Raw genomic sequence first — 19185 nt, forward strand, 5'->3', positions numbered from 1 at the left:
CTATGTTCCCTTTCATACAGGAAATAATAGTAGTCAGTTAAGGGCCAGATTCACCAGTATGCTCTAGCTGCTTTGTGTTCCTCTGGTGATGCAAAGTAGGTGCTGCACCTGCAAGCTTTATTTAACTGGTCAGTATGCTCCAGCTGTTTTGCATAGCTCTAGCGTTCTGCAAAGTAGCCAGAGCATGATAGTCAGTGGCTGTGGCCCTAAAAGTCAACAACAGATTGATATTTCATGTCTGCAGCTCATTAGAGAAGTCACGTTGGGTAGCATTTTTAATGTCTTTCTGGTTTTATCTTCATGCATGGTATTTTTAAATAAAAAAAATCCCAGGCAAAAACGTATGTTCATTTGGAGTTAAGAATTTAAAATAAGGTCATATAGAGCAGAATTAGGATGTTTTAGTGCTTCAGCTGTTTATTTCTATACTTTAACGAGTCTGTGTTTCTTTGCATTTAACCCTGACTCTAAAGTTCTGGGGTTTATAATGCCAATTTTGGGACTAATTACAAGAGCTCTAAATATTGCTGTATTCTTAAATTACCGGTACATGTTCTCACTTTAATGCAGTTCCTGTCTCCGAATATTCATTACAGTGTTGTGGATTTAGGGTGACCAGATGTCCCGATTTTATAGGGACAGTCCTGATTTTTGGGTCTTTTTCTTATATAGGCTCCTATTTCCCTCCACCCCCTCCCGATTTTTCATGCTTGCTGTCTGGCCACCCTACGTGGACTGGCAAGCTCCGCTGGAAGAAAGAGACTCCATCACTCAGACCTAGTCCAAGCCTCACTCGTGGGCATGGAGGGTTTTGCTTTGTGTGTTTCCATGAGACGATTAAAGAACCTCCCTCATTCACTGGCTTCTCATCAGCCTGGGACATAGCCCAGGGCGGACTACAGCTCCCGGCGTGCACCGCTCATCAGGCATTACACCCTGGGACGTGTAGTCACTACAGCGAGCCGCACCCCTCTTCACACTGAGCTTGCCTCTCTCCGCTGACTTCCCCTACATTCTTCCCCCTGCTCGCTTAAGTGGTCCCTCCCAAAGTTCCATGCAGAGCGCTTCAGGAAGGTCCTATCCACGGGAACCTGAGGGGGGAGGAGAATAAAGGGAGGGACGGCCGGTGACTGATGTTCTATACAACCAATCACAGAGAAGCTATTGAACAAAGAGCCAATGGTAGGAGCCGGGGGTGGGGTCGGACTCTTAGTGCGGGATAAGAAAATGCTGAGTGGCGCTCCCGCGCTTGCGCGGGAGGAGGCGGGTGGGGGTTGGTATCGTCGTGTCCCTTCTCTGACCGTGTCGGTGGTGGCGGCGGCTGCAGGGACTGCTGTGGGGAGGGGCGAGCGGCCGGAGGCAGGATGGAGAAGGCGGCCGGGTGGCGCTGAGCCGGAGGGAAGTTGTGTGAGGGGAGGCTTCGGGATTGGGGGAGGCGGGCGGCCTGAGAGAGCCGAGGCGGCGGCGGGGATCGTGTGGGGGCGGCCGGGGCTCGGGCTCCGGCTCGGCAGGCAGGATGGAGCAAGAGGAGATCCTGAGGAAATTCATCCAGCGCGTCCAGGCCATGAAGGACACGGACCACAATGGGGACGACAACTTCGCCAGCGACTTCATGGTGAGGGGGGTGGGAGCGCTCAGCTCCCATCGCTGCCTGGGGGCAGGGGAGAGGGTCCCGTGTGGGCTGGGCAGGAGAAGCGGGCGGAGAGGAGATGGGTGGGGTGTGTATGGGGTGGGGGGAGGTGTAGCATCCCCCTGCGTGAGCTGCCATTGTAGCCCTCTCAGCCCGTGTCCTGAGCTCTCCTGTTGTGTAACCCGGAGCCGGGACATTGCCCCAGCTCCGGTTTGGGGGAGCGGGCGCTGGCCTGCAGCCTCTCGTGTAAGGGCTGCTCTTGCGATCCCCAGCCGGAACCCTTCTTTGGGAGGAAGTAGGAGAGTGGATACCCTCCAGTGTTTTCTCGCTAACCGCGTCAGTCTGCTATTGTCACAGCAGCCCAGAACCGCCTCTCCTGAACCCAGCCGCTTTCCTGAGGCGATAAGGAGGGTCCTGGGTACTCTCGGTGCGGGTGCTGTCTTGTTCCTTTCCAGGATATGTCTTTGTGGCCTCTTCTGTCGGCGATAGTGGGGGGGTCATAATGGCTACTTTGGGTAGTCTGGCATCTTCTGTCCTCAGTTATTTGTCGTTGTAACCCCCTTTTGATCCTTTCCGAGAAAATATGGTAGGTGTGTTCTTGGAGGCTAGCATCTTTCCCTCAACTCCCCCTCCCACTGCAACCCCTAGGCTATATCCCTCATCCTCTCTTCCTTTGAGATCACTTCACCAGCAGCCTTCCTGTAGCCTGTGTCTGCATGTGCATACAGGAGGAGAGGGGATATAATCTAGAGTCAGGTTTATTCACCGTTTGTTTGGTTTTTTTATCTTTTTCCTTATTCTGACGCTTAAAATGCTTGAAATGATTTGATCAGCTGAGTGGGTGATCTGAGCTGGGAACAATGGACCTCATTAGGTGAATATGTCAGTGTGACTTTAAATGTTGTTTAAACATTTAATATGAAATATAACTTAACCTGGTTTTGGGGTGGTGGGTTAGCAGACTGCATGTACAATATGCGGCTGTAGCCTGTTGTATTACCTGGTGGGGTTTAGAATAAAAATGTATGTATTTTTAAAAAGAAAAGGAGTAATTGTGGCACCTCAGAGACTAACCAATTTATTTGAGCATAAGCTTTCGTGAGCTACAGCTCACTTCATTGTAGCTCACGAAAGCTTATGCTCAAATGAATTGGTTAGTCTCTAAGGTGCCACAAGTACTCCTGTTCTTTTTGCGAATACAGACTAACACGGCTGTTACTCTGAAACTTATGTATTTTTAGTCTTTTTAGATCTCATTTTGATAATAGTCTGGGAACAAAAAAATCTGGATGTAAATGTCACATCAGGGATTGTCTAAAATGTGGGGAGGAGGCTGTGGATATTGTGCAAGACCCAGGGGCGTTGGGAGCAGTTTCAGGTCTGAGGAATGGAAGAGGAAGTGGACTTTGGGAAGTAACTATTTCATACAGGGTGGGCAGGGCCTGGATGGGAAACAAGAATACCATTTGGAAAAGATTTTATTGATCCTGGTCCACTGAACGAGCCATACGAATAGGGAAGGAAGGAGGAAACCACATGTAAACCAAGATTGATTTAAGAGGTATAAATTCTTAGTTTGCTTTACTTTCCTTGCAAATTACATTAAGATGTAGCCTTAAATCTATTGGATTCCAATCCTTTTAATCTGTTTAAATTAATCTTGAAAATATGAGTAATTAAAGGAACTCCTGTTTAACACACAGACTGACATCCAGTTACATTGTGCTGGTAAGGCTGACTATTGTTCTAAGTAAAGGAAGTGTATGTATGTGTGTATATTAAAAAAACAGAAATGGAAAAAATATGTAAACTGAATGCTTTAAACAGGGTTGGATTTAGTCTTTTTACAGAGCAAATATTTGACAATATAAGAACTCCTGTATTTTATAGCTACAGTTTTGCTATTTCATATTTGATTTGGCAGCCCAGAATTAAAGTTGCAGTATACTAAGGGATACCAACTTAAAATACATATGTAGTAATGTTTTTTACTTACTATTACAAGTAACATTTAGGTTATTAAGAAAGATTTGAAAACTTTTCTGTTGTGCATTTATTTGACAGCACTCTGTGTAATTAATGTTGCTATTTTCAGCTGTGTAGTTGGTGGTCTTCCTCTGTTTTTATGGAACTTACCCATAGCCACAAGCATGGAAAACCTTTATAAAAAAATGTTGTTGTAAAACCAAAAATTTGCTGAGAACTGAAGGGCAGATGTGCTACCTGAAAGAACTCTCAGGCCTTCAGGAGAGTGTGGGGTGGGAGAGACTAGATTCAAAGTTTCTGATGTCCTTTTTAACATTTTCTGTTTGTAACTCAATGGCACATTTCTATTTCTGGGAGAAAAAAAAAACTTTGACTAATATGTTAAAGGAGAGTTGGGGAGCCAGAATATTGTAGTTAAAGTGTTCTAGTACTATATTGAAGGACTTTTCTTTCATGTTTCTGTTTCACAAGCAGATGTAAAAGGGTCTGACCACAAGAATGCAAATTCTCTTTGTAAGTAGTTTATCATTGTATGGCTACTGCATTTTTGCCACACCTATTTTACGTAGCAATATTAAAGCTTCTGTCTTTGAGATTTTGAGGGAATGGAGAAGGGTGAAGAGGAGGTGGTGAGAGAAACTAACGGGAGAAATAGTCTCTCCTCCTTCAGTTTTAAAGATAAGGAGAGACGATGCAGAGGAGTGTTTTTTTGTTTTTGGTTTTTGGGGGTGGGGTGGGGGGAGGCAGTGCCTTCACATTTAAGGACAGGAAGTACTGTTGCTGTTAAGCAGTGGCAAGTTGATGGAAAAAGAATTGCTGTTACTCGTCACTCCGCTTCCAAGCCGAAGTGGAGTCTAAAAATAGGAGTGGAGTGGTGGATGAATGCAATTGAAAAGAGTTCTTTCATTTCATGTCTTAGTTCTTCCCATAGATGATGATTATAGTGGCCTACATTAGTTTATTCAATCAAGGTTAAAAAGACTCACTACTTTATAGATAGGTGTCAGGGATTTGTTGGGAGGAGGAGTTAAGGAAGATGATGTGGCTATATGATCGATTTAACTAATAATCTACTAATCATCCTGGATGTATATGATGTTAAAAGGCAAAAATGTTAATGAATTCAACAGCGTAATAATGCTGCTGATATAACTGAAAATCCATTGGAAGGGTGAAACTAGAATGTAGTATGACTAATGGAACAGATAGGTGAAATATAAGATGACTGACCTTAGAATCATAGAAATGGAAGGGACCTGGAGAGGTCATCTAGACCTGCCTTGAGTGCAGGGGACTGGACAAGTATTATCTAGACCATCCCTGAGAGGTGTTTGTCCAACCTGCTCTTAAAAATCCCCAATGATGGAGATTCCACAAGCTCCCTAGGCAATTTATTCCAGTGCTTAAGCACTCTGACAATTCGGAAGTTTTTCCTAATGTCCAGCTTAAACCGCTCTTGCTGCAATTTTATCCGACTGCTTCTTGTCCTATCCTCAGAGGTGAGGAAGAGCAATTCTTCTCCCTCCTCCTTATAACAACCTCCTATGTACTTGAAAACTGTTATGTCCCCTTTCAGTCTTCTCTTATCCAGACTAAACAAACCCAATTATTTCAATCCTCCCTCATAGGTCATGTTTTCTAGACCTTTAAACATTTTTATTGCTCTTCTCTGTACTTTCTCCAATTTGTCCACATCTTTCCTGAAATGTGGCACCCAGAACTGGAGGCAGTACTCCAGTTGAGGCCTACTCAGCACGGAGTAGAGCGGAAGAATTACTTCTCATGTCTTGCTTACAATACTTGTGCTAATAAATCCCATAATTATGTTTGCTTTTTTTAACAACTGCATTACACTGTTGACTCATATTTAGCTTGTGATCCACTATGACCCCCAGATCCCTTCCTGCAGTACTCCTTCCTAGGCAGTCATTTCCCATTTTGTATGTATGCAATTGATTGTTCCTTCCTAAGTGGAATATTTTGCATTTGTCCTTCTTGAATTTCATCCTGTTTACTTCAGACCATTTCTCCAGTTTGTCCAGATCATTTTGAATTTTAATCCTATCCTTCAAAGCACTTGTAACCCCTCCCAGCTTGGTATTGTCCGCAAACTTTAAGTGTATTCTGTATTCCATTATCTGAATCATTGATGAAGATATTGAACAGAACCAGACCCAGAACTGATCCCTGTGGGACTCCACTTTGTTATGCCCTTCCAGCATGACACTGAACCACTGATAACTACTCTCTGGGAATGATTTTCCAACCAGTTATGCACCCACTTTATAGTAGCTCCATCTAGGTTGTATTTCTCTAGTTTGTTTATGAGACGGTCATGGAGACAGTATCAAAAGCCTTACTAAAGTCTAGATATACCATATCTACCGCTTTCCCCCCTATCCATAAGGCTTGTCACCCTGTCAAAGAAAGCTATCAGGTTGGTTTAGGGTAGTGATAGCCAGAGAGCAAGTGTGAAAAATCGGGATGGGGGTGTGGGGTAATAGGAACCTGTGTAAGAAAAGCCCCAAATATTGGGACTGTCCCTATAAAATTGGGACATCTGGTCACCCCAGGTTGGTTTGATATGATTTGTTCTTGACAAATCCATGCTGACTGTTGTTTATCACCTTATTATCTTCTAGGTGTAGGAATACAAGGAATACTTACAAAGTATGATATAATCCAGGTGTCATTGGCTAGTCTTTTACAGAGAGAACCAAATCCATTCGGACAGAAGTAAATGAATTTGATTTTGATGATCATGCTTCCAAGTACAAAAAGTGCCAGTACTTTATTAGCAGATCGCTTGTCAAGTGTTTCGTATGTACAATCTAGCTGTAAGTGAACAGTGTTACTCAGCATTGTTTATTGAAAAGAGTAAGCTTGCTTGCTGCTGTACAAACATGGAAAGCATGGCCTAATCCTTGGTTTCTACAAAGTATGTGTGTGTAGTATGTATGTGTGAGAGAGAGGTTGAAGGTCAAAGCTTTCTATGGCAGTGGTGTAAACGATATTTTGTGGGTTATAATTGAAAGACCTCAAGAAATAAGAATTTTGGTTGGTTGGTTTTTGTACCAACAGACTGTCTAAACCATCAAACTTATAAAAAAAAATTCCCTAAATACAGGGATCTGTATGTAGTTACAGGATAAATTATACATTACATGCAGTTTCATATATTTTTGTACTGTGCAATTAGATCATTACTACAACTAATTGAAATAGCTTACCTTCAGTGTAGTGTCAAATTCAGGATTTCCTAGCAGCTTGTGCAACCCAATTCGATTGAGATTGCTCAGATTGTAAGTTAATGAAAATTTTGTCATATTTTAAGGAAGAAGTATTAAATGGAGTGTTGATTTGAAATCAAGACAATAAAAAAAAAATTTGCTTCTGGTGCTATACCAGCCTCTTAGTCTCCTTGCCATTTTCTGTGTTCACAATCATCTGTTCCTATTCTTAAATGTTTTTTCTTCCCTATTGCTTTGTGAAACACCACATAAACAAAAGGGGAAAGTTACTGACTATATAGGGGTAACAGGTCTTTCAATTCTAGGTGGAGACCCCTATATAGCCTTTCTTCTAACTTTAGATATTACTCTTAAGAAAAGTAGACATAACATTGTTAGACAGAAGTAATATTTTGATATCCTTCTAACAAATCACAATGCAAGAATACTCAAATACATGAATAAAGATTATGTGCATTGATAAACAAATTCAGTTTAAATACAGTAGAATGTCTATTTTACAAACTGGGGATTAAGGAGTTCATAAAATAAAGAAGTTCATAAAGCTGAAAATTGCAGAAGGTATGATTTATAAGTTTCAGCATGTTGCACTGCATCACTTTCTTCTTGGTCTTCAAACCATTGCAAACTGATTTCCAGTGTACTGAAGGCACTGGAATGTTAAGGGATGTTAACTTGTCCTTCATCAACATCACTTTAGTTATGTGATCTCCATCCCACTCCTACCCCATTAGGGAAAAATGTTTCATATGTTTGTCTGTAAGATTGGTGTTTGTGAAATTGAGGTTCTACTGTACTGTGTAAGTTCCATAACAGAAGAAAATAATGCAAGTGATCCGCTAAAAATAAGTTTGGCAACACTTTTCTGGCAAGACTGTCTTAATATTAATTTGCTTCTATTGGGAACTTTTTGGTGCCAGATACAACTGATGTACCTCTCAACTGTTTTTTTCAAATTAAGCATGCAGTTATGTAGTTTGGAAGCTTACCAGAAAAGCATTATGAGTAGTTTGTGTCCAAAAGATAAACTTCTAACTGTTCTGTTTAGACAAAGAAGTAGTTGACTATTTTTTTTAATTCTTAAGAATACAGTAACTCCTCACTTAATGTTGTAGTTTATGTTCCTGAAAAATGTGACTTTAAGTGAAACGATGTTACACGAGTCCAATTTCCCCATAAGAATCAATATAAATGGGGGGGGTTAGGTTCCAGGGAATTTTTTTTGCCAGACAAGACTATATTTTTTACACACTTTTATTTACACATTTTTTATTTATATATATATACACACAAACACAGTATAAGTTTTAAACAAACAGTTTAATACTGTACTCAGAAATGATGATTGTGAAGCTTGGTTGAGGTGGTGAAATCAGAGGGTGGGATATTTCCCAGGGAATGCCTTCATGCTAAATGATGAACTAGCAATTGGCTGAACCTTCAGGAGTTAACTCATTGTTAAGGTAGTCTCACACTCTACATGGCAGCAGGAATGGAGGGAGGGGAGACAGCATGGCAGACAGACGCACACACTGTGTGTGTGAGAGAGAGATGTGCATTTCCCCTGTAAGTACTGCTGACCCACTCTTAAGTACACTGTCTTGTTAAGTTAATCAGCAAGCTGAGACCACAGCTGCTGCCAGGAAGCTCCGTCTGTTGTGTGTCCCCCTGCTCTATGGAGATGGGGTAAGCGGGGTGCAGGAGCAAGGGGAAGGGGGACACCCTGACATTAGGCCCCTCCCTGCACAGCAAGCAGGAGGCTCCTGGGAGCAGCTCCAAGGCAGAGGGCAAGAGCAGCACATGGCAATGGGGGGAGGGAGAGCTGAACTGCTGGCAATTGATAGCCTGCTGGGTGGCTGCTGCACAGGGAACTTAGGGGAGTGGGGAGCTGATAGGGAGGCTGCCAGTCCACCCTGGTTCCAAGCCCTCACCAACTAGCTGCAATGGGCTGCTCTTCCTGCAGCAGTGGACTAAACAGGAGGCTGTCAAGTGACTTTATAAGGTAGCATTGCGCAACTTTAAACGAGCATGTTCCCTAATTGATTAGCAATGTAACAACGAAACAACGTTAATCGGGATGACTTCAAGTGAGGCGTTACTGTACATGAGATGACAAATTCAAGAATTCAGTTCCTTCTGAGCAGGTTTCATGTTAATAACATTTAGGGTTAAATATAAATGTACAAAGCTGCTTCTCTGTTTTTCTCATGTGGACTTGCATAAGCTACATGTTGAATTTCAACAGAATTAACTTCAACCTATTAAGAAGGCTTTAGCAGAGAAAAGATGCTAAAAAACAGATTCATTACTTTTTATCCTTTGTGTTTTATCTAAGAGTGGTTAACACATTCTCTATATCTAGCAGGTGTAAGTCAAAATCAGATATGACCAAACACTGTAACTGTCTTGATACTAAGAAAGGGTTCAAACTTGTAAGGTGCTGAGCACTTTCATCTCCCTCTGAGTTCAATGAAAATTGAAGGCATCCATTACCTTGCAGGAACTGACCCGTAATTATATTACATAACTGATAATTTTAACAGACTTTATTCTTACAGTTCTAATAAGCCAGGTGCAGTTTTATTATTTGTAAGTGTACATCAAGTGTGTCTAAACTTGGAGGGCCAAAAATTTGACCTACTTTGACCCATATTGAAGGACTTGCCTTCAACATTTCCTCAGGTACTAAATCCTCCTGTTTTGGGGGTTAGGCGAAGTGTCTATTTTGGGCCTTTCCTAAGACTATGTAAATACGCCATCACATGTAATTTCACTCTGATTAGTATGGTCTCATAAGAGAGAAGTGTCCTGTTGAGATAGGTTGGATACTTCTATGAATTGCATTTTAGTATTTAAACATGACTTCTGTTACTAAGTTGTTTTTAAATTAACATTTCTGTCAAAACTCTTTCCAGTCTGACACACCTTTTGGTTGTAATTCAGCTAAAGTTTCATTATGGACAATTTTAATAGGAAAGGCCAGCCATAACATGAGCAGTTGTAAGGGTCTCTTTGCTAGAAATGTTCATAAACTTTTACTTCTGTCTGCAACAATATGATTGAATAATAGTTTCAATAACTCTTGCGTTAGGGGTATCTGAAGCTTTGTGGAATGGTATTTTTTTTTAAACATTGCTTATAAAATATAATTTTCAGTGGGCAACCCTTTCATTTGTATATTCCGTTTCAGACAAATTAGAAGGAAATCATTACTGTGGCTATTGTTTCGGAGATGTACAGATGTGACTTTTGATGGGGGGCTGAGTGACAAGCAGCCAGGAAGCTGCTGTGGTGGACCCCAGTTATCTTGTGTTAGCATATACTGCGTGACATCATTAAATTAAATCTTGCTTAACATTACCATGTAAAATCTTGTGATTGCTGGTCAAAACTGTATAATAGCTATTTAAGGCAAGAAGAAAAACAGCAGCAGATCTCACACAGCTTAAAGGTTTTTATCACGTAAGTGATACAACAATATGTTCTGTGTGTTTAAATCTTTAAAGAAAGTGGGAAAGTCTAACTGTTTTGTTTTCACATACCAAGGTTTTGCTCTTTGTGAAGAAGTTTTGTGATCTTGCTAATTTTGCAGGATCAATGACAAAATGTAGACTTATCTGTCAGTAAGTGACATACCAGCATATTTAAGTAGATCATCTCAGAAGTAAGAGAAATATACAATATTCCCTATGACCCCAGTCAAGCAAGGTGCTTCAGCATATGCTTTAATTTTAAGCACATGGTAAGTGCCTTGCTGGATTGGGGCTTATAGTGGGTAATGTCAGTGGGAAGTCAGCAACTTTTATAAAGCTTTATTACATTGTTGCAGAAATACTTTATCAGGATCAGTTTGTAGATCTTATTTTTCTTGCAGTAAATGTCAAGTCATAATCCTGGCAAACTGTATAATTGAGGATTGCTTAATCCGAATATTAATTTGTGAAATATATACAATTTAACCTAATTTTGAGTAGTGCTTATAGCTGTGCTAATGTTGGGGGGGGGGTGTTACTATTTGTAAGCGTATGCATCCGATGAAGTGAGCTGTAGCTCACAAAAGTTTATGCTCAGATAAATTGGTTAATCTCTAAGGTGCCACTAGTACTCCTTTTCTTTTTGTACCTCTATAGTTAACAAGGTAAGCGACAAACTAAGCACACAGTAATAAAGACATGTAATAGTGACATACTAATGGATCTAACAGAATCCTTGTTGAACTTATTTTTTCGCTTCTTGGTATCGTCCTTTCATCTAGGATTGGTGGGTGCTGAGGGGCAAAATGGTGGGGATTGTACTGCATCAGTTTGTGCTTTACCTGTTATGTGATGGGGAATCTTGATACTGGGAAAAAAAAAATAGTAGTAATGCCTGACTTGGTGCAGTCATTCTAGGTTTTTCAGATAAGGAAAAAGTGAATGTGTCGGAAAGGCAAAATGGCAGCCGTAGCCTGAGTTCATGTTTGCAGAACTCAACTATCATTGGACTTCCAACTCATTTTCTTCTTGGTCTTCTCTTGAAGTAGCCCATCATGCTGAATGTCTCTTAGATTTGTGTGCGGTAATTGCCACTTTTGTCTTTGAGGGAATTTTTGAGTTGGAGGTTAGCCAATACTGTTAGGAGAAAGTATGTTTAAACAGGCAAAAAGACAAACTCAACCACCAAACTTTTCAATAGCAACAGGCTTTGTTAAGCAGGGGAAGAGACAGATGGTGATTTGGCTTGGGAGACTTGTCTCCTTGCCTCCCTACCCCATTTGTGCTATAAATTGATCGCATTACTTCCTTAAAGGTAATTTCATTTGTGGTAAGCAAGTTATGAGGTGGAGCAGATATTTATGAAGTTATTGGGAGGTGAAGGATCTCCAATTCAACAGGTTAATCATTAATATTTGGAGGATTTTCTTACCATGCTATATTAGGAGAATGTCATCAGACAGATACTTAAATTGTGTTATTTAACTAAAACAAAAATGTTATGTATTCTGGATTTTTTTTCTTCAACAGCAAACAAAACAAGCATATGAATTTTTGAAGTTTTTTAAAATCAGGTTTGTTTTTGTTAAAATTGTTAACTAAAATAGTTAAATGAAATATTTAAAAAAAAACACCCACAAAAATTAAAAGGACTGTCAGCCAAGGTCAACATGAGAAACTTAAAATATTGGCTTCTGCAGCTAACTCAGTCGTCTTCACCTTCATCTTCTTGTTTGTTCATAATCTGGAAAAGCAAGCTTTTTTGCTTTTTCAGGTCCCAAACAATTTCTCAGTTTGCAATGAATTAGTCCAAAAGAAGAAAATATTCTTTCCTCACCGTCAGAAAAAGCTACTGCTGTTAAAAATGAAATTATCACTTCAACAGTCTCTGACTCCAAGTGCTTAAGTGACTTCCACCAGTTCACTGGTGTGACTTTCTTTAAAACATCATCAACAAACACATATTTCTTGAAGGGTTCTTATGCCCAGACTGGGTCTCTTTTACACCCTGCTGCCATTATAGTTTTTCCCTTCTAGTGAGAGAATGGTATGGTAGATCTCAAATCAATGAGGGCTACACTCAGAAAGACCTCAAGACTTCTGGAATATGCTGCTCAAACAGTTTCACTTTTGTTTCTACTGCCTGTCCCTCCCTTCTCACATTTATCTCCAGACTTCTTCTCCTTGTCCAGATCTGTTCCACCCACAACAATCTTCTATTCATTGAACTTTTTGAAACTTTGCACTTTTAGAGAGAGGTAAGGGATTGACGCTGTGTACAGAAATTTGCAGAGGGACAATAGGGTTGGGGCTGAGGCCTGTTGTTTCTCACTTCTCTCTATATATTTATGTATTTAAAATATTTTTGTTTTTAACCAGTATGTTATCTCCGGAGAGAGACATCCTCAGTTTGAGAACTGCAAAATAACCATCTCTGGTGGTATCTTGTAGACTGAGCACTGAGTTCCATTGGATAGATAGAAAAATTAACCTAAATTATCTATACAGAAGCTCCTGGAACCCCATAAGATTGGGTCCCTAATCTATGAACTATTGAAACTCATTTACAAAACTTTTTGCAAACATTACATGACTATATTCTGTCATACTGTAGAATTAGAATTTATAATCCCTATTCCATTATGAGATATCTTTGAGCTATAATGCTTTTTAATTTAAACTATCTTTAGATAGTTTTTTCCTCAAAGTATTTTATCAAAGAAATCAGATTTTAAATTTTAAAAAAATCAGTTAAAAAAATCATTGATTTTTATTTACCCCTGCTACCTGGCCACACCTCCACCTAACAGCTGTGTGAGGGGGATGTTGCCGCTTCCGGGAAGCCCCACAGGTAAGTCCTGCTCAGAGCCCGCCTCACCCCATCCTGTGCCCTAATCCCCTGCTCCCTCCCACACCCAAACTCTGCTGCTAGGGTGGGGAGGTGCAGAGCCCGGTAGGGAGCCTGCCGGCCCTGCCAACCCCAGCACCTATGCGGGCCCCCGGCCAGCACCCTCCCACCCCCACAAGGTTTTAGTCACCCGTCTTTTTAGTAAAAGTCATGGACAGGTCACGGGCCGTGAATTTTTGTTTACTGTCTGTGACTTACAGGTATTTTTAGTGAAACTAAAACATAGCCTTAATTATTCGCACTTCACAACCCTTATTGAGCAAGGCCTCATGCAGCTGCTCTACGGGTTTCACTCATCCCCATTTACAGATAAAGTAACTGAGAGCCACAGAGGTAAAATAAGGTCAGTTTTGACAGAGCTGGGATTAGAGCTCTGGGTAAAAATTTCAAAAGTGCCTTATTGAGGTAAGAGCTCATATAACAATTTCAAAAGTGAATTATGCATTGAGGAGGCTTGGTCTACACTTACACCTCCATAGCTATGTTGGTCAGGGGTATGAAAAAACCACACCCATGACTAACATAGGGCTATCCTGACACAACCCCGCAATGTAGATGCAATTACGCTGACGGAAGCATTCTTTTAGCATAGCTAATGTTCAGTGAGGTGGTGTTATGACACTGGCAGAATAATGCCTTCTGTTGGTATTCGCTGCTTCTGCACTAGGGTGCTATGCTGACATGGTTTTGCCAGCATATGCTAGTCTATAGTGTACACGTAGGTAAGTTTAATTGCAAGTCAATGGAACTTAGGTTCTTAAGTCGATTAGGCACTTTTGAAATGTTTACCCTAGGTCCATAGTATGCCAAAAGCAAGCACTTTTGTCGGTAAAACTTTTGTTGGTCAGGGAGGTTTTTTTTTTTCTCACACCCCTGACTGACAAAAGTGCTGGTGTGGACAGCGCTATGTCAGCAGGAGACACACTCTTGCTGACGTAGCTACCACTGCTCGTTAGTTGTGGTTTGTTTATACCTGCGTGAGAGCGCTCTCCTGTCGACATAGAGCGGCAACATGGGAGACCTTCCAGTGGCACAGCTGCAGCAGTACAGCTGTGCCGCTTTAAGGTCCATAGTGTAGACATAGCCTTAGCCACACTGCCTCTCAGATACATTATGCCTAATCTGTCCCTGGCAATCTTCTATAAAATGGAGCATTCTTGCATACCTAAAACTCCACAACAATGAAACATGCAGATGAATCAGAGTGCCTTTAACTGCATGATAACCTATTTGAGGATGTGGTTATGAAGTTGAGCTGGTACTCAGGAGAAATGGGTTCTCTCCCTGCTTCTGCCACAAACATCCAATATGATGTTAAGCAAGTACTTAAACCAAACCTTTCAGATTTGACCACTGATTTATAGTCTTTTGTAATCTTGTTTTGCAAATTAAGGTTTGCTTTTTAAGCATTTCAATTAAATGGATCACAATTTACACAGCATTTAGCATTTTGACAGTTACATCATAAACACATTTGTGTATTAAACAAATTTACTGTTAGTCCCATGCTACCCATCTTTGAAGTTCCTGCCAGTTAGTCTTTTAGAGGTTGATCTGGGGTACTACATATTTTTACGTTTTCTCAGGAAAATAATAGTTTCTTCTCTTTTAGTAAATGAATACAAACTAAAAACATCAGTTTGACCCTCTCTATGTCCTTCTTGTCTTTGAAATTAGTGCCCTATGTATAAGTACATAAACATTACTATGGGGGAGGGAATGGACTGTGTCATTTCCACTTAACCCCTACGCACAACTTGGAAAACAAGGAAATTCCCACAGAAGGGAGTTAGTTATAAACCTGTTTAAAGGACACTTTTCCACACAAACTCTTTAAAGCAAGGAAATATCCAGTTAAAGTATCTTTTTAAAACATTTTAATCCCTCCTCATCACATTTAATGTGTTCGCTGACGAAAGACTCTTCAATTCTAAGTCCTGCACAGCACATTCCTCATGATCATGGTAGGATAAAAAAAACCTTCTCACTTCTGTATGAGAGAAAAATTGACATTGTACACTTAATCTGTGTAGATGTCTAATGGACATGTATTGTTAATGGTTTTTATCATTTTTTTATTTACATTCCTCTCTATGAAAGACCCACTCAGATTAGAAAAACTGACTACAGGGTGCTGTCAGATGCACGAAGTAAAACTGAAAAATAGAGAAACTTTCTTTAATGTTACAGTTACCATCTGTTACATTCAATGTATTTTAACTTAGTTATAAGTAAGTGATTTTACAAAAAGAATTTGTTAGATGTGATGTATTGCAGTCAAAATATTCAAGTTAAGATGAATATTTAACTTTAGACTGGAGCCCTGGAGAGTCATAGAAATCCTCTTATCTTCTCCATGTTATCATTCATGTTAACCAAGAAACTAAGTACTTCCAAGCTTTCATCTCTGCTCTTCTACAGCTGTGCAGATTTATATAATTACATTGATATAGTCTGTAAATTCTTCTGTATCAAAACAAGAAGCTTAGGAATTGCAGTTCCCTGTTTGATTCTCCTGGAAAGCCTAAAACTTCTCTGGATATCATGAGGGAGGGAGGCTAGTTGAATTTATTGAATAATTATCGAAAAACTGTTTTTTCAGTAAATGAAATAGGCTACTAAAAGGTGGCAGTGATGCTTACTGCAAAATTAGTGTATGCTGAATCCTATAAATCATGTTGTTAGGCTGCATATTTCACTGATTCTATAGATTAATATTTATCAAACTCATTGGTGGCTAATTCTATAACAATACACAATCTCTTCAGGGAGGATTTACATTTGCTCACCTGCATATCAATGATGATACTAAGCACTATAGCATTTTTTGGTCATCTCTCTCCTCCCCCTCCCTCACCACCTCAAAAACCAACCAAACAAAAAAAAACTACCTACATCTTGGACTTCCGGTAATGTGTTCTAGCCCAGCATTTTAACAAGTGATAAACTTGTTTTTCTAACACTCTGGTAATTCAGACAGTATGCTTACTGCTGGCTTCAGGTATGCGTGGTCTTTCAGTATGCACAGTAGAATTGCAGTTCTGTTCACAGCAAAGCATTTGACATCTGGTAGACTACTGACAGTAGATCATATAGACAGATCTGGAAAAATTCACTTACCCAAGGTGAGTAAGATCCTGGGCAAGTGCAGTCATCTTTTGCAGAATGTAAGTTTTCATATTTAAAAAAATATTTTTTAGTACTTAGGATTGTGAAGATAACCTTCCAAATACAAACTGAGATTAAACCAATACAGTGCTAAGTCTTTGGAGGACAGTTTCGGGAGGGCAGGTGAGAGTACAACCATTAGTGGTGAAAAGGAGATGGTTCTAAGGTATGATGAGGCAATAACTGATTTGTGGAGAAGTAGAGCTGCATATGGACAAACAGTTAACTGCAAGATAAGTCATTTATCTGCCTACCAGAATTTTAGTCAGGCTGGTAAACTTTGCCTATATATATATAAGAATCTTGCAGGAGATAGATATCCTAGGACTGGGGCTGGATCAAATTAATATTAAAATGGGATCCTTTTATTCTGGCGTTTCTATCCCATTGTCCTTAGGTCTTACATGTCATTGTAATGCTTTATCCTCACCATAGTTTAGAGCTGGATTCAGTTTTAATGAATAAATTACTAATTGATGGCCACTAGCTTGGATTTTCATTTTGGGGTTTGGCCATCAAAACATACTTAGCAAACAGGAGGCGGTACTGTCACTTAAACACAATATAGTTATATGCTATGTTGCATGCTTAGTGTCCTCTTCATGATTGACTATGAAGTCTGTTATAGCTAACATAGACTTGGAATTTAAAATTTATTAGCAACAAAATTCTGAGGACTTGAGCAATTATTTCTATTGATAGAAATATAACTAAATGTAGTCTGCTCATCAAGTAACAAATCTTCTGGCCAACATGAAGAGAAGAGGTGGATCCCAACTTTCAGTCCTTCAGGGCAGGGATTAACTTCAGGTATAGTCTTTACAACAGAATATATTCACCATCTAACAAATAAACTGAAGGCAAATCACTAGCTTTCCCAATGATAATTTTATTGTTGGTTGTTCTCTTGATCATATTAACAGACATAAAATGTAGATGTTTTTGGTTCTCTTTCCTCAAAATACTTTTTGGAAAGAGCTACCTTACAGTTTTCTTTTCTGTATGCTCACTGCAAACCCATAAAACCAAGTTCTGTCAGGGTGAAAGGGAACTTGCAGACCTTGGGAGACCCATGGGTGAGAGCTCTGCTACTGTGCATTTCAGGAGGTGCACAACTGGGGAGCCCTGGTGACATGAATCTTCAGAAGCATACCCTTTATAAGCTCTAGGGCAGGAACCTTGATTCTCCAGAGCTTGAAGCTCCATTGGACAGGCTTCTTGTTCTGCAGCTGTCTCCCACTCTCTAGTTCTCATAGGAAATTTGATGTATCAGTTGCATAAAGCTTTCAAAGTTGTAAGACTCTTACGGCTGAACCCAAACCCTCAGCCATGCTCCCTGCTTGTTGGGGATTTCCTATCCTTTGCAGAAGGAGATTTCTATTGCACATCTCCAGGGGGGACAGGAGGGAAGGGCCACTGCTGTAAAGCTTAGGAGGGGTGCCTTTTGTGAGGGTAACTGCCCAGTGTTCATAAATTCAATCAGAGCAGAGGAGAGAGGTTGCTGTCACCCACTGATTCTTTTTGTGGGGGTTTAGTCCCCTATATATACCACTGGACCTCTACTTGCAAGTAACTGAAGCAGTTGTTCTTCTCCCCATATGGAATTCTTAAGGTGCGCAGGAGGCATGCACCACTGTTATGGATCTCCACTTGCACACTCTTCTGCAAAACACGTTCCTACCTTCCTGCAGGATCTTCTGCTTGTATATTCTGGTTGTTGTATGTAAGTGTCTGTCTGGAAATAGCTCATTAATAACTGTCTCAATTCTGGTGTCAAACTTTGTACATTCGGTGTAGAAAATTTTTTAATGGATAACTCCTAATGGCTTCCATAGTATAACTTCAAACCTACATTATGCTAATAATTTGTTTTTAATTCCAAAAGTGTGAGCATGAGGTTTTTACACCCACATCTAAAAGTTTCAAGTATTAAGGAAGCCATATAGATTAGAGTTGGAGGAAATATTAGATACCAGCTCTAAAACTTCAGAAAGGAGTTACTTACCTTTTTATAAATAAATATCTACTCCAAGTGGTGTATTCTGGGTCTGATAAACTTTCATACCTGATTAAGATTAAGATTAAATTTTGCTTTAACTGAAACCAAATGCAGTTTTAATTTTGGTGTCTCTGCTAATACCTTCATAGTAAATATGGCAAACATACATCTTAAGACTTGAAAATAAAGTTTTTGTGATACTTATTTCAACTGAGAACACTCGGAAAACAGCACTTGAAATATTTTTATGTTGGAAACGTAGATCTCAGTAGTAAAGCTGGAACATAATTTTCAGTCTTACTATATAGTTGATGCATTTTGGCTAGATTCTAGTTAAATTTTCTGTGATGGACATGGGGCTGTTACGTAGTAATTTATTAATACACTGTTGGCCTGGTTATTGGGATTTTTACTGTATGACTATAATAGTTAAATCAACAGGCTGTTGGGAAATGTAGGCAAGTGAAACAGTGACTCTCAGTAAGACACTTTTAGCAACACTTGGGGGTTGTTACAGGACAATGGGAGAGCCTTTGGCTCTGAGGGGAGAGGCTTGATCCCCCCATTGAGCCTGTGGCACTGCACCCCATATTCTTTCATGATATTATGATTGACATAGTTATGATGTATTTTATGCAAAATAAGTCATGTGATGTCATTGGAAAGATTATGGTTTGCTGAATATGGTTATCCTATTGGTATGCATATATTTGGTATCCAAAGTTATGAATATTGACTCTCTATCCATTTCACATGTAGCTATTCTTGGG

At 39.9% G+C, this 19185-nt stretch overlaps 1 protein-coding gene across 2 annotated transcripts in view; it reads left to right on the forward strand.

Annotated features, from left to right (window-relative positions):
* Positions 1-1248: 1248 nt before the first annotated feature.
* The window catches only part of PTPN12 (protein tyrosine phosphatase non-receptor type 12), a 149635-nt gene continuing 131698 nt past the window's right edge, over positions 1249-19185 (forward strand). For both annotated transcript variants that reach the window (XM_084616660.1, XM_084616661.1), the window contains exon 1: positions 1249-1615. In XM_084616660.1, coding sequence (XP_084472786.1) covers positions 1517-1615 — 99 coding nt within the window. In that variant the 5' untranslated portion in view covers positions 1249-1516. The remainder of the gene's footprint in view (positions 1616-19185) is intronic.

This window comes from Lepidochelys olivacea (assembly GCF_965140295.1).
Source record: "Lepidochelys olivacea isolate rLepOli2 genome assembly, chromosome: 1".
In the NCBI taxonomy this organism is placed as follows: domain Eukaryota; kingdom Metazoa; phylum Chordata; order Testudines; family Cheloniidae; genus Lepidochelys; species Lepidochelys olivacea.